Source organism: Micromonas pusilla, assembly GCF_000151265.4.
Source record: "Micromonas pusilla CCMP1545 genomic scaffold MICPUCscaffold_6, whole genome shotgun sequence".
In the NCBI taxonomy this organism is placed as follows: Eukaryota; Viridiplantae; Chlorophyta; class Mamiellophyceae; order Mamiellales; family Mamiellaceae; genus Micromonas; species Micromonas pusilla.
In genome coordinates this window covers 495,688-509,605 of record NW_003315887.1, presented here as the reverse complement: position 1 = coordinate 509,605, position 13,918 = coordinate 495,688, and the positions used below count along the sequence as shown (strand labels likewise).

At 68.6% G+C, this 13,918-nt stretch overlaps 7 protein-coding genes across 7 annotated transcripts in view; 4 read left to right on the top strand and 3 right to left on the bottom strand.

Annotated features, from left to right (window-relative positions):
- Positions 1-5,204: 5,204 nt before the first annotated feature.
- MICPUCDRAFT_58761 (uncharacterized protein) lies at positions 5,205-6,278 on the top strand (the record flags this gene model as incomplete). The annotated part of the gene is made up of 3 exons (XM_003059432.1): positions 5,205-5,350; positions 5,548-5,754; positions 5,810-6,278. The coding sequence occupies 3 exons, from the start codon at positions 5,205-5,207 to the stop codon at positions 6,276-6,278; spliced, it is 822 nt and encodes a 273-aa protein (XP_003059478.1).
- A 15-nt stretch (positions 6,279-6,293) lies between these two features.
- Positions 6,294-7,184, bottom strand: ODA-LC2 (flagellar outer dynein arm light chain 2). Its single transcript, XM_003059127.1, has 2 exons — positions 6,938-7,184; positions 6,294-6,753 (listed from the first exon to the last, which is right to left on the bottom strand). The coding sequence occupies exons 1-2, from the start codon at positions 7,016-7,018 to the stop codon at positions 6,430-6,432; spliced, it is 405 nt and encodes a 134-aa protein (XP_003059173.1). The 5' UTR covers positions 7,019-7,184; the 3' UTR covers positions 6,294-6,429.
- A 320-nt stretch (positions 7,185-7,504) lies between these two features.
- MICPUCDRAFT_47509 (uncharacterized protein) lies at positions 7,505-8,619 on the top strand. Its single transcript, XM_003059431.1, has 2 exons — positions 7,505-7,843; positions 7,983-8,619. Exons 1-2 carry the CDS (start codon positions 7,728-7,730, stop codon positions 8,548-8,550), a joined length of 684 nt encoding a protein of 227 aa, XP_003059477.1. The 5' UTR covers positions 7,505-7,727; the 3' UTR covers positions 8,551-8,619.
- Positions 8,584-9,563, bottom strand: MICPUCDRAFT_69519 (uncharacterized protein). The gene is made up of 2 exons (XM_003059126.1): positions 9,315-9,563; positions 8,584-9,099 (listed from the first exon to the last, which is right to left on the bottom strand). The coding sequence occupies exons 1-2, from the start codon at positions 9,357-9,359 to the stop codon at positions 8,755-8,757; spliced, it is 390 nt and encodes a 129-aa protein (XP_003059172.1). The 5' UTR covers positions 9,360-9,563; the 3' UTR covers positions 8,584-8,754.
- A 150-nt stretch (positions 9,564-9,713) lies between these two features.
- Positions 9,714-10,948, top strand: MICPUCDRAFT_40181 (uncharacterized protein; the record flags this gene model as incomplete). The annotated part of the gene is made up of 2 exons (XM_003059430.1): positions 9,714-10,517; positions 10,691-10,948. 2 exons carry the CDS (start codon positions 9,714-9,716, stop codon positions 10,946-10,948), a joined length of 1,062 nt encoding a protein of 353 aa, XP_003059476.1.
- A 437-nt stretch (positions 10,949-11,385) lies between these two features.
- On the top strand, positions 11,386-12,192 carry MICPUCDRAFT_58756 (uncharacterized protein; the record flags this gene model as incomplete). The annotated part of the gene is made up of 1 exon (XM_003059429.1): positions 11,386-12,192. One exon carries the CDS (start codon positions 11,386-11,388, stop codon positions 12,190-12,192), a length of 807 nt encoding a protein of 268 aa, XP_003059475.1.
- Positions 12,193-12,231: 39 nt separating this feature from the next.
- The window catches only part of MICPUCDRAFT_47508 (uncharacterized protein), a 2,719-nt gene continuing 1,032 nt past the window's right edge, over positions 12,232-13,918 (bottom strand). Inside the window, exon 2 of the mRNA XM_003059125.1 lies at positions 12,232-13,881. Within this exon, the coding sequence (XP_003059171.1) occupies positions 12,413-13,881 (1,469 nt within the window). The 3' untranslated portion in view covers positions 12,232-12,412. The remainder of the gene's footprint in view (positions 13,882-13,918) is intronic.

Here is a 13,918-nt window from a genome sequence, read left to right as displayed (position 1 = left end):
GCTTCCTCGCGCGGGCGGCCCCGCGCCGAGCCACGGCGACAGCAGGTGATGCAGCAGCGCGAGCGCTCGGGCGATCCCGCCGCCCGGCTCCACGCCCCACACCGCCCTGGAGTCGAACGCGATGGACGACGACGGCGAGACGGAGACGCTGCACGAGCCGTCTCTCGGCGCGAGCGCGTCCGTCACCGACGGCGGCGTCACCGCGTCGTCTGAACCGTCGCCGTCGTCGCTCGCGGAATATGAACCGTCACTGCCGGACGCGGACGCGGCGGCGAACGCTTCCTCGCGCGCGCACGCGAGCGCGACGCACAGCATGAGCTGCTTCGTCTCTCGCGCGCGCAGGAGCTCGTCGTCGACGTCGTCGAGGAGATCGTCGGACGCGTGCGCGAGCGTCTCGACGAGACCCGCGGCGGCGCGCAAGAGCGCGAGACCGCTTCCGCCTTCGCCGCCGCCTTCGCCGCCGCGACTCATGACGGACGGCCCCGCCGCGTCCATCCACGCGTCCAAATCGTCGCCCTCGCCCGCGGTCGCGAGCCAGCATCGCCGCCGCCACTGAAGCTCCGGGTCTCGCGGCGCGTTGGCGCCGAAGTGCGCCAACGACGACGAGACGTCTCCGTACGGCGCCGCGTCCACGGGAAGACCGTTGCCGCGCGGTGGCTTCTCGCCGCCGCCGCGGAACCATCTCGCGTGCCTCGCCCCCCGCATGTGCTCGACGGCGAACCGCAGCGTCGCCGCGGCGTTCTCGCGCATGACCGCGAGCGGGGAATCCGTCGCGGCGGCCGCCGCGTCGTCGCCGTCGCCGTCGCCGCCGAGGGAATCGCCGCTGATGCTCCCCGCGCGGCGATGCCGCGGCGAGACGCGCGCGGCGTCCGCGGTCGCGCCGCTGGAGCTGTGCGCGAGGCCGCCGAGCTCTTTCGCGGTGAACGTCGCGAGCTTCGCGAGCGCGTCGTCGCACGCGCGCGACGCGGCGGCGGCGGCGCCGCCGCCGCCGCCGCGCGCGGTCGACGCCTCCGCGGCTTCTTCGAACGCGCGAACGACGCCCTCGACGACTCTCCACCCCTCCCTCTGCCGCACCGCGTGTTGCAACAGGACGTCCAAGACGTCGCCGCACCGCGAGATGAGGTCATCGTCCTTCAACTCGGAGACAGACTCGGTCACGAGGAGAGACACGAGCCACGACGGCCACTCCGGCATTCGCGCGACGTGATTCCTCGCGTCGTCGTCGACGCAGCACAACGCGAAGACGTCGTGCACGGCGCGGCGCTTCACGACGCGCGACGCGCGCGGCAGAGCCTCCAGCGCGGCGCCGAGGAAAAACGACGTGTCGGGGTTCAACCGCGCGGGCGCGCTGGTCATGCTCGCGAGGTTCTCCGCGCCGCCGCCGCCGCCGCCGCCGCCGCCGCCGCCGTCCAGCGACGCGTTCAACGCCGCGTCGTACGTCTCTTCCGTGAGCAACGCGCGCGGCGCGCGTCGCAGGCAGTGCCGCATCGCGCGCTCGACCAGCGCCGGCGTCGCGACCGCGTCGAAGCTCACCCCCGCGCGCGAAGCGACGTCGGGGTTCATCGCGCCGACGGCGACGAGGTGGCCGAGGAGACGCGCGCACGCGGCGACGAGCTCGGCGCGGCGGAAGTTTGCGTTTTGAGGCGCGGCGTCCGTCTCGTCCTTTGTCGTCGCGCCGAGAGCCGCGGCGCGGACGAGCGCGAGGACGATCTCGGCGCCGCCCGCGGCGAGAAACGCGGCCGTGAACGTCTCCGCGCGCGCGCGGTTCGGCGCCGCAGCGGCGCGGCGCGCGAGGGAGAGCACTCGCGACGCGAGGCACGCGTCCTTCGCGTCCGCGAGAAAGTGCACGAGACGCGTCGCCTCGTCCGCGAGTCTTCGTCCGTCCGCGCCGTTCACGAGCGTGGAGATGGCGAGCGCGAGCTCGTCCACGAGCGCGACTTTATCCTCCATCGTGGGGTTCCGCAACCCGCCGGTGGCGACGACGTCCGCGTTCGAGGCGTGAGTACTCGGTTCGACGAGGTCGTCGCCGTCCCCGCGTTCGAGCTCGATGCGCGCGTCGCTACCCGATAGGTCGAGCGATAGGTACCGCCGCGCGGCGTCCAACAACCGCGTCGTGCCGCAGAGCTTCCTCAGCGTGACGCCGCCCTCTAACGTCGCGGCCACGTTCGAGCTCGCGCGAATCACGCGCATCATCGCGCGCGCGCCGACGCCGACGCGGCCGTCGATCCCGCCGCCGAGCCACGGCGTGAAATCGACGAACAGCCGCGCGAGCACGCGCGCGCGCAACGGCGGGTGCCGCCTCGACGCCTCCAAAAGCCGCTCCACCGCCTTCACGACCTCCACCTCCGCGTCGTCTAACGCGTTTTCGTCGCCCTCGTGCGTCTCCCGGAGCGCGTGAAGCGCGTGAGGCAACGCGCGCGCGATGAGCCGCGGCGCGTCCGCGGACGACATCGCGTCCAGCGACGCTATCGCCACCGCGGACCGTCCCTCCCCGGCGCTCGCCATCACGCTCAGCGCCGGGCGCAACGCCGCGCCCGCGGCTCTCATCGCGCCCGCGTCGTCCGCCGCATCTCGCGGCTGGAACGTTTTCGGGCATAACGTCGGGGATAAGAGCGTTACGACACACGACGGCCCGCCCGCGGCGGCGGCCCACAGCGACTCCCTCGGCGACGAAACGCGCGTCGCCGTCGTCGACCCGAGCGCGCTGCCGTGTCGGTCCGTCTCGATGCCCGACGGCGAGAGGTCGGGCACGCGCTTTCGGGCGTCCATCGTCGCGGGGTGTAGCAGCGTGAACAGCGCGGGCGCCAGCGAGGCGTCGAGGGATGTCCAGCTCGCCTCCGCCGACGACGCGAGACGAGAGGACGCCGACGCGTCGTCGTCGTCCTCCTCCTCCTCCTCTTCCTCGTCGTCGTTCGCGGCGTCGAGTTCCCCGCCGCTCACGCGGTGGCCGTTCTTCTTCTTCGCCGGCGTCGCGAGCTGCTCGCCCGCTTTCGCCGCGGCTTTCGTGAACGCTTTCGCGGCCGCGCCCGCGAACGCCGACGCCTTCGCCGCGATCTTTTTCCCGCCGCTCTTCTTCGCCCTCTCCCTCTCTCCTCCGCCGATCCCGCCGTCCTCGATCGACGGCGGCGACGCGCCGTACCCCGGGACGTAGCTCGCGCCGCGCGCGGCTATGTCCGACACGTGTTTGCCCCCGATGTACTCTCTGAACACGTACACCGGCCCGAGGTGTCCGTACAACGCGCACTGTCGCCGTTTCGATTGCAGACCCGCCATCGCCGCGGGCGGGTTCGTCCCGACGCAACAAAACCCCAAACTTCCGCTGACTCTCGGCAGCGTCATCCTGTGCGTCTCCACCGCGACGCCGTTGACGTGCAGTCTCACTTCTCCGTGCGATGCCGGGTCGCTGACGCCCAACGAAGGGACGTTATACGCCTCCGGAGGTCGGTACTCGATCGCGACGCACGTCCACGTCTTGAGCGCGAACGCGTGCGTAAACGGCACCGCGACGCGGTCCACCTTCCCCCGCCCGCCGTTCGCTTCTAGGACTAAGAACGCGCCGTGAAAGTACGCCTCGACGCCTTGCGCCCCCCCCGGCTCGGTAGAAATGAAGCTAAACAGCCGCGGCATGTGCGTTTCATTCTCGCCGTCCGCGGCGTACGACGCCGCCGTCGCGGAGACCCGCGACGTCGACGCCGTCGCCGCGGCGGACCCTCCCGAGGTAAACGCCGCCATCCTCGCCATCGCCGCCGTCGCCGCGGCCGCGCGCTCGGACACGACGGACGTGCTCTCGAGAAACACCCACGTCGCGAACGTGAACCCTCTCTCGTTGAACGGCCACGCGCCCGGCGAGGCGGGCCCGAGGAGGCCGGACGATTCGCCGTCGAGCGCGAAGGACGCGCTCGGCGCGCGACGACACCGGCCGGACGACAACGCGCCGTCGAGCGCGTCCAGAAGCGTCCCGCGCGCGCGTCCTCGCGCGGTCGCGCACGTCTTCAGCCACGCGCGCAGGTGATGCGTGGGCAGCGCGTGCGAGGCGAGGAGACGGACGCACGCGCCGAGAAGCCGCGTCTCCTCCGCGACGGCGGGCGCGGCGCCTTCTCGAATTTCGTTCGCGTCGGCGGCGGCGGCGAACGCGCGGACCAGCGGCGGGAACGCGCCGTGGCGCGCGGCGTCGACGCAGTTCGTCATCGACGCGCGGAAGGCGTGGAGGAGCGCGCGCAGGAGACGCCGTCGAGGCCCGGCCCTCGCGGGAGACGCGGCGCTTTCGTCGTCGTCGTCGTCGTCGTCGTCGACCGCCGCCAGCTGTGCGTCCGGCGGCAGAGACGACAGGAGCTCCGCGCCCAGGCACGCCACCTTCGCGTCGCACCTCGCCTCCGGGGCGGACAACTCCACGACGTCGTCGTCGTCGACGTCGTCGACGTCGTCCGAGAACGCGCGCGCGTCCGCCGCGCGCGCGGACGCCTCCGGCGCGCCCGGGAGGAGCCTCGTCGCGACGGCGTCGACGACCGCGTCAGCTATCGCGCCCGCCGCGCGCGCGTTCGCGTCCGCGTCCGAGTCCGCGTCCGCGTCTCCCCCGCTCGAGGACGCCAGCGACGCGGTCGCCGAGCGCAGCGCCTCCTTGAGCGCGCGCGTCGCGACGGCGTCGCCGCGCGACGCCGCGGACACGAGGGCGTTCGCCTCGCGCGTCACGTCGGCGTCGTCGTCCGAGTCCGAGTCGTCCGAGTCGCGGACGGTGTCCACGCGCATGCCGAGCGTCGCGAACAGGCTCCGTCGCGGCGAACGCGTGGGCGACGTCGTCGCCGTGCGCATCAGCTTCGCCGCGGCCGCGCGCACGGCGGCGGCGTCGGCGTCGACGTCGACGTCGCCGTCGCGCGGCGGCGTGCGATGCGGGGCCGGGGGGGTGCGCTGCCGCGATGGTTGCTCCGACGCATCATCGTCATCAGATTCCTCGGACGAAGAGACCGCGTCTCGCGGCGCCGCGCAGAAGAGCGAGGGACGTCCGCCGTCGTCGCCGGCGCCGCCGCCGCCTCGCGCGGCGCTCGGGCCGCTCATCGCTTCCGCGCGACCGAGGAAGCCCGCCCGCGCGGGCGTCTTGTGGCGGGGTGGTCCGAGGGTGCCCGGTTTTAATCACGTTCCTCTGATTATCTGACTGGTGCCGAGCGAACAACAAGACTCGTCAGTACGACCGGCGCGGGGGGATCGCGATGGGCATCCACCCGACCTCCGCGATCGCGGCGGTCGGCGGCGGGCTCCTCATGGGGATCCTGCACGTCGTCACCGGCGCGGACCACATCGCCGCGGTCGCGACGTTGTCGTGCGGGAACCAACCGACGCGCGCGTTCTGGCTCGGGTGCGCGCGCTGGCGACGCGATTCGTTCGTCGCTCGTCCTCGTCCTCGTCGTCGTCGTCGTCGTCGTCGTCGTCGCGCGCCTCGACCGCCCCGCCCCGTCTCGCGTCCGTCCGTCCACGTCGCGTCGCCGCGCTCCTGACCTCTCGCGCCGGCATCGCCCTCCTCTCTCTCTCCGTCTGTCTCCTCTCGTCTCGCAGCGTGCGGTGGGGCTGCGGGCACGGCGTCGGCCTGCTCGCGGTGTTCGGGATCATCCTCGCGGTGGATAAGGAGAACGACGAAGCGCTGCGGGGGAAGCTGCAGACCGTCGCGGGCGTCGTCGTCGGGAGTTTGATGCTCGGGCTGGGGCTCTACGGCATCGGCGTGGGGGGTGGGATTCACCGCACCGCGTCGGAGTACCGCGACCTGTCGAGCCTGGACGGGCGGCGTTTTTGACGGAGACGCGGGGGGGGGGGACCGCAGCGCGGGCGAGCGCGCGTCGCTGTTGGCGTCCGCGCGGTTGCGATCGACGGCGAACGCCCCGGCGCGGGCGACGGCGACGCCGAGAGACGAAGAGAGAGGGTCCGCGGACGGCGCCGGCGACAGCGCTAAAAAGTACGACCCGCTGACGCGGACCGCGCTCGCGGTGACTGTCGGCGTCGTCCACGGCGCCGCGGGCCCCGGCGCCGTCCTCGGCGTCCTCCCCGCGGTGTCGCTGCGGGACCCGGCGCTCGCGTGCGGGTACTTTGGGGGTTTTCTCGCGAGCACCGTGTGCACGATGGGCGCGTTCGCGGCGTTGTACGGGAAGCTTACGAAAGCGCTGGGGGACGCGTACGGGGACGCGCTGAGGCGGCGTCTGATGTTGTTCTCCTCGTTGTGTTGCGCGGTGGTCGGCGTCGTGTGGATCGCGCTGAGTTTGAGCGGCGTGAATTTCGACGCGTTCGGGACGTGAGCGACGAATCGCGAGATGACATCGATGTGTTTGATTTGTACGCTGCTAGCATGTTAGGTGGATTACGCGCGCGCGAGACGCGCCTTATACGACCGACGCGACGACGCCTCCCGACTGCCACCGCGCCGCGCCTCGCGCGTCTCATCGTTCTTCACTCGTAATACAACCCGAACACCATCGCGACGCAAAACACGCTCGAGTTTTCGTAGAAATCGCTCGCGAAGTTATCCGTCGCGGTGTCCCACAAACACCTCGACGCCAGCCGGATCGCCTGCCCGGTCTTCTCCCCCACGGTGACCTGCACGACGAGCTTGTACCGCGTGAAGTTTAAGTTTTTCACGCGCTCTTTGATCGTGTCCGCGAGCTCTTTCGCGATCTGCGCGCTCTTCAGCGGGTCGTACGTCGTGTCGTGCAGGCGCTCCTTTATCGTCTCCGACAGCACCTTCTGCACCGGTCCCCGCATGAACTTGTACCCCTGCGCGTTCGATCGATCGAGGGAGGGAGGGAGGGAGGGAATCGATCAGAGACGAATCTCGCGAACGGCGGACGCGGTTCCAAAAACAGAACGGGTTGAATTGCTGGTCCAAGCAAGATTCGCGCTCGAGGCGCGCGCGGCGGGGAGTTCGCGAGCGCGGAGGACGCCATCTCGCGGGGCGCACCTCTCCGTAATCCTCGGGTTTCATGATGTACGTGTTCTCATACTTCACCGTGTCGACGTCGGGGAACCCGTCGTCGCTCATGATGATCCCCGTCGCTTCTCGAACGACCTCTCGCGCTGCGACGAATTCGCTGAAGTCCTCCCCCTCGCCCGCGCGTCGCGCTCAGAAGGAAGGAGACGCCCGCGGGTTCGCGCGACGTCCGAGTACGTTGACGCGCGCGAGACGTGCGCGCGCGACGCGGATTCGGCGGTCCGAGGTCGTCGCGTGCGCCGGACGCGCCTCGGTGTGGCGCTCGAATCGCCCGTGGCTCGACGCCCACGGCAGCGAGCTGCCCGTCTACCGCCGCGCCTGACCGGTGAAAGTCGCACGATTCCGGGGTGAAAATCGCAACAGAACGTGGGTCGAGCGAAGAAAATTTCCTTTGAAAACGTGACTTCGCAGGGGTCAACATCGCGCAACACGCTCGAGCCAGCTCGACCGCGACGCGCGCGATCGAGCGACGATCGTCGCTCATCGCTCGCGGGATATTTGAAACGAGCGCGAGGGGCCCGGCGGCACTCGAGACCGCGCGCGCGCGTCGCACCTCGCGCTCGCACGCCACTCCGCGCGTCGATCGCTCGCGCACGCGCGCGTCTCCTCGACGATCCCTGATTTCGCGCTCGCGTCCGGTCGCACGGCGCGCGTCCGTCCCGTCCGAACGCGCGGCGCTCGACGCGGGGAGAGCCGAGCGAAAAGAAGTCAGCGCGAGATCTGCTGACCGCTCGACGCTCGCGCGAGGAACTCGGCGACGATGGCGACCATCCAGGCGATGGCGAGCGTGACGGCGTCGACGATGAAGACGTCCATGAAGGCGTCCATGCAGCAGTACCGCGAGAAGCGCGCGGAATTGCAGGGGAACGTGGACTGGTGCGTCCCGCGCCGAGCGCGATTCCCCGCGGACAGGACGTTCGCGCCGCACGCCCTCCTCGGATCGGTTTTCCGCCCGCGTCCCTCCCGCGCCGCCTCTCGTCCGTCCGTCCGCTCACGTCTATCCACTCCGCGACAGGGAGGACTACAACTACCCGCCGCTGATCAAGGTGATCCACTTTCACCTCGGCGACGTCGAGGACGACGCGTCGAGGAAAGCCGTGAGGGTCGCGCACTGGAACTACATCATGTCGACCGCGACGTTTTTCGTAAACTTTTTAGGGAACTTCGTCCTCGCGTGCGGCGGCGTTCAGTGGAAGGTCCTTCACGTGTTCTACTCCCTGTTCAACCTGATCATCTACTCCATCGTCGGGATGTATTCGTTCTACAACGGGTACAAAGGCCTCGCGACGCAGAACGGCCGGATGACGACGTATTACGTGATCATACAAGCCTTGTCCGTGATCTTTTTCTTCGCCGCTTCGATCGCGTCGGGGGCGAATTACAACGGATGGACGAACGTCTCGAAGGCTGAGGCCGAGGACGACCGGGAAATGAGCGACTTTTGGGTGGGGTGGACGTACTTCGAGTCGTTGCTGTGGACCGTGGACTACATCATGGGCGGGCTCGCGTTGTATTGGGTGTTCAAGAACCGAAAGGATCGGTTCGGAAACGGCGGGCTCTTGGGTCGCGGGCAGCGCGGGTAACGCGATCGCGAGCGATCGCGCGATCGCGGCGAGGCGTAGGCGTGTGATGTGATTAAACATCGGTGAGTTATCTATCGCGCGCTCGACGATCGATCGCGTCGTTCGTCGCTCTGCCGTGCCCTCCTCGCGGCTTCCTCTCCCTCTCCTTCAAAAAAAAACCTGCCGCGAAGAAGTCGTTTGAACGCGCCGCGCCCGTCCGTCAGATCAGCTTCTCCCGCCTCGGCCCCCGCGTCCCCCGCGTCCTCCGCCCCTCCCGCCGTCGCCGCCGTCGCGTCCACCCCCTCTGCCGCCGCCCCGCCCGCGACCTCTCCCGCCCACCGTCGGCCGCGAGTCCTTCTTGCGGAGGTTCTCCTCCTCTACGAGGCCGATCACTTCGTCCGGGACGCACACGTACTTGATCGTGTTCCCTCTCACGTAGCAGTTGGCCATTCGCCAGAACCGATCGCCGTCTTTGGACGTGCAGATGACCTCTTTGAGGTGGACGTTCATCCACGTGTCGCACGACACGAGGTGGCCGTTGTACGTCTCGCCGTTCTTGAGCTCCACGAGCTGTTTTTCGGGGAGGGGAGGAGGGGGGAACTGGGGGTGTGAGCGCGCGATCGAGGCGGCGGTCGAATGAATGGGGGACGGGGGCGCGGTCGGACTCTGCTTGAAGGATCGCGACGGGGGGCGCGCGCGGGGACGCGGGACGCGGTCGCGATCGCGCGGGTTTAGGGGAGAGGATCGAGAGCGGATCGAGAGCGGACGAGCGAGTCGCGACGCGCCATGGGGTGACCCTGAGCCGTCTTGAGGAGCGACAGCGGCAGCATCGCGAGAGACCTTCGCCGTTCGCTCTAATCAACAATAATCCTCTCCTCTTCTCAAACGCCCTCCTCGGCGGGCGCGCGATCGACGATCTGACGCGCGTCGCCGCGACGTGCGCGACCGAAGTTCACTCGCGCGCGGTGCCGCGTGCGTGCGTCCGCGTGAAACGGCGGCTTCGAGTCGTGTTCGCGACGAGATCTCCTCGCGCGGCGCGTCAATGACGCGCGAGACGCGTCGACCTCTGATGACGACAAACAGAACGGGCGCTTCAGTTTCCGCTGAGTTTCCGCGCCCCCCGCGATGTCATGTCACTTCTGCTCGGACGGGGAGACGCGACGCGCGACGTCCGACGGCGCGCGATGGAGGCGTACAAGGTCCACCCGCTCGTCCTCGTGGAGATCTCGGACTACTTCACGAGGACGAAGATGAACATCGACCCGCCCGAGGCGGAGCCGGACCGCCTGATCGGATGCCTTCTCGGCACGCAGACGCCGCGCGAGGTCGAGATTAATAGCTCGTTCGAGTGCCTGTACGCGCGCCCGGACGGCGCCAACGGCGCGATCGAGCTCGACTGGAAGTTCCTGAGCGAGCAGAAGGACCGATACAAGCAGACGCACGCGAAGCTGGAGATCGTGGGGTGGTACAGCACCGGCGAGGCGCTCGATCCGGTCGTCGACGTCGCGGTGACCAGGGCGCTGGCGTCGCGCGGCGTCGCCGAGTCGCCCGTGTTCATGCTGTACGACCCGTACTTGAACGACAAGAAAGCCGAGGCGTACGAGCGCGCGAAACAAGCGGCGTCATCCGCGGGAGGAGGAGGAGGAAGCGGCGGTAATAGCGGCGGCGGAGGCGGCGGCGACGACGCGGCGGTGGGGCCGATGGAAGGGATCAACACGCGAGACGCGTTGACGGGCGCGGCGGCGGAGATCCCCATCGGCCTGCACCGCGCGGTCCAACGCGGCGGGGATGTACTCGCGCTGGAGCTCGTGAAGTACTCGATCGTCACCGACGAGGCGGAGAGGATCGCGATCGACGACCTGATGCGCGCCGGGGACTGGGGGCAGCAGACGCCCGCGGGGCAGTACCTGTCGCACCTCCGAGGCATGGCGGACGCGACGCGGATGCTGGAGACGCGCGTCGGGGCGGTGTTGAACCACCTGCGCGACGTTCAGGCGCGTCTTGTCGTGTCTTCTGACGCGTGTCCCTTCTCCCCTCGCTCGCTTTCAATCCCGACGCACACACCTCGACGCCTTTCAACTCCGCTTCTGACGCCTTTCAACTCCACCCCGACGTTCGTCGCTTCGTACGGGCAAACACCCTCGACCCCGACCGCGTCCAGAGCGGCGCGACGCCGATCGACCACGACGTCGTCCGCGCGGCGATGCGGATGATGCGCGCGCTGCCCGGGGCGGGACGCGACGAGGAGGACGACCGGTTCGACGCGCACAAGCTCGAGGAGATGAACGACACGCTGATGACGAGTTATCTCACGACCATCACGAAGGGCGTCGCGGAGATCGAACGCTTCGCGGATAAGGCGCGTTCTATACACTGGTCCCCATACGACCGCGTTCGCGTGGTGAACGCCGTTTCTTAAGGACTTTTGCCGTCGTGTCTCTCCGCCCACCCCTCGCTTTCAATCCCCGACCTCGACGCCTTTCAACTCCAACTGACGCCTTTGAACTCCACCCCGACGTTCGCTTGTATGGAATGGCCCTAAGTTTACGCTGGCGCACGAGAAGAGCGCGAGAGGGAGGGGACGCGGGGGGGGGAGCGGCGCGGGGGTGGGCGGTTTCTGAGGGCGAGGAGGGCGCGGTGGGCGTGTTCGTAGCGGGGGGGGGGGGTAGAATGACGTAGCGCGCGATGACGACGACGAGAACACGCGAACGAGCGGCGTCGAGGACGTGAACATGACAGGACGACAGGAAAAATCCGTCATCAACAGCAACACTACACTGACTCCCCGCGCTATCGTCTCTTCACTCTGCCACCGCGCGCGGTGAACGCCAAAGGCACGCGCGCGCGATCGACACGATGGCGTCCGCGCGCGTCGCGATCGCGCCCGCGATGGCGTCCGCGTCCGCGCGAGGGAGGCTTCGCGCGGCGCGCGCGGCGGCCGCGTCCTCGCGCGTCGTCGCGTCGATCTCGTCGTCGCTCGGATCGAAGCGCGCGTCGCGCGGCGCCGCGCGCGCGCTCCGCGAGCGGCGGCGCGCGACGACGTCGACGGCGACGCGTCGCCGCCGCGACGCGCGCGCGTTCGCGCTGTTCGGCCCGCCGCCGGACCCGGCGCTCCTCCTCGCCGAAGGGAAGGCGCTGTACGCCGAGGGCGAGCGCATGCGAGGGTACAAAACCTTCGAGAGGGCGCTGCGGCAGGACACCATCGACGTCGAGACGCGACGAGAGCTCCTGTACTGCTGCATGTGCTGCAACGCCGCGTTCGGGGACGTCGAGACGGCGAAGCAGTTCTTGAGAGACATGAACATCGCGGGCCTGCCGTTCGACGTCGCGATGCTGGACGATCGCCTCATGCCGCTCGAGAGCAGCGCGCAGATGCGGAACCAGCTCGTCAAGTTCGCGTCGGGGGAGATGAAGTCGCAGGGCACGGTGCAGAGGGAGATCTTCGAGCGCGACCGCGCGCCGAGGGGGAACCTCGGCGCGATGGGAGGCGGCGGCGCTGGGAAGCCGCAGCGGATGGGCGACATGGACCTCATGAATCTGGAGATCTCCGGGGACACGAGCGCGGAGACGAAGGACATCGTGAAGAGAGTGCTGGGACTCGTCGTCGCGAGCGTGGTGGGATTCGTCGGGTTGTTTCAGTTCGGGTTAACGTTCTTGCGGTGAGCGGCGCGGCGAGGTCGCGTCGTTCGTTTGGTTCGGTTTGGTTTGGTTTGATTCGTCTCTAATACAAGACAAAGAATGGTAGTAGGTGATACAGCGCGACGCCGCCGATTTCGGCGGCGGCGCGAACAACACGCGACGAGACGGATCGCCGTCCGTCCGCCCTCTTCTTCTCCGTCGTCGTCGTCGACGCGCGGGGGACCCACGGGACAAACTCGCTCGCTCACGCGACGTCCACGGAGTCCCCGACGTCACCCTTGACCGCGTCGTGATCGTTCGGGAGGTACTCCCGCAAGATCCCGTTCCGCGACGGCTGCCGCAGCTTCCGAAGCGCCTTGGCCTCGATCTGCCGAATGCGTTCCCGCGTCACGCTGAACACGTTGCCAATCTCCTCCAACGTCTTGACGCGTCCGTCGTCCATCCCGTACCGCAGCCGCAGGACGTCCCTCTCCCTCGGCGACAGCGTGTTCAAAACGTTCTCGAGGTCTTCTTTGAGCAACACCTTCCCCGTGGCGTCGTCCGGGTGCTCCGCGTGGTCGTCCACGAGCGTCTCCTCCACGGTGCGCGAGTCGTCGTCGTTGACGCTCTGCGACAGCGATATGGGCACGAGCGACGCCTTTTGAATCTGGTTGATCTTCTCAACCGTCATGTCCATCACCTCCGCGATCTCCTCCGTGGTCGGGTCTCGACCGTACTTCATCACGAGCTGCCTCTCGACTTTGCTCATGCGCGAGATGATCTCGAAGAGGTGCACGGGGAGTCGGATCGTCCGCGACTGGTCCGAGATGGAACGCGTCACAGCCTGTCGGATCCACCAGTGCGCGTAGGTGGAGAACTTGTACCCGCGCTTGAAGTCAAACTTCTCCGCGCCGCGAATGAGCCCGACGCAGCCTTCCTGGATGAGATCCTGGAACGACATCGACTTGTTCGCGTACCGCTTCGCGATGGAGACGACCAATCGAAGGTTCGCCTGGATCATCTGGTTCTTCGCACGTTTTCCCGCGTCGAGCCGTTCTTTGAGCTCGCGCTCGGTGACGTTCGCCGCGATGGCCCAGTCGAAATTGCTCACCTCGCTCGTCTGTTTCCTCCTCTTCGCCTCCTCTTCGAGCTGCTCTCTCACGCCCTCCAGGTAGACGAGGTCCTGAATGCGCATCGCGAGCTCAACCTCTTGCTCGCCCGTGAGGAGCGACACGGAGCCGATGTCTTTGAGGTAGGTCTTCATGCTGTCCGTTTGCCTCCGCGACGTCGACGGGTCCCTCTTCGTCGTCTTCCGGACGACGTTCCCCGCGCGCGTCGTCGCGCTCGACGAAATCGTCGCGCTCTTCCCGTCCGCCGCCGATCCCGTTCCGGCGGCGCTCTGACCGCGCTTCTTCGCGATCTTGTTCTTCGAGCCCTTCGGTCGTCCCCGTCGCGCGGGCGCGTCGGCGTCGCCGGGCGCGAGGACCGTCTTCATCGTCCTCGGCGCCGTCGCCGTCGCCGCGGACGTCGGCGGCGCGACGGGTTTAGGCGTCTCCATGTTATACCCGTCCTCTAGTCGTTTCCGGATCTTCACGTCCTCCGAGTCCGACACGCCGGCGTCTATGTCAACCTCCGCCAGCGCCGCCTGCAGCTGCGCCACCTTGGCCGACATCTCATCCGTCCAGAGCTGCGACGGCAGATCCCCCGACGTGGACGTGGCCTCGTCCTCCGCGACTGCGATGGAGGGGAAGCGCGGGGGGGGGGGGGGGGT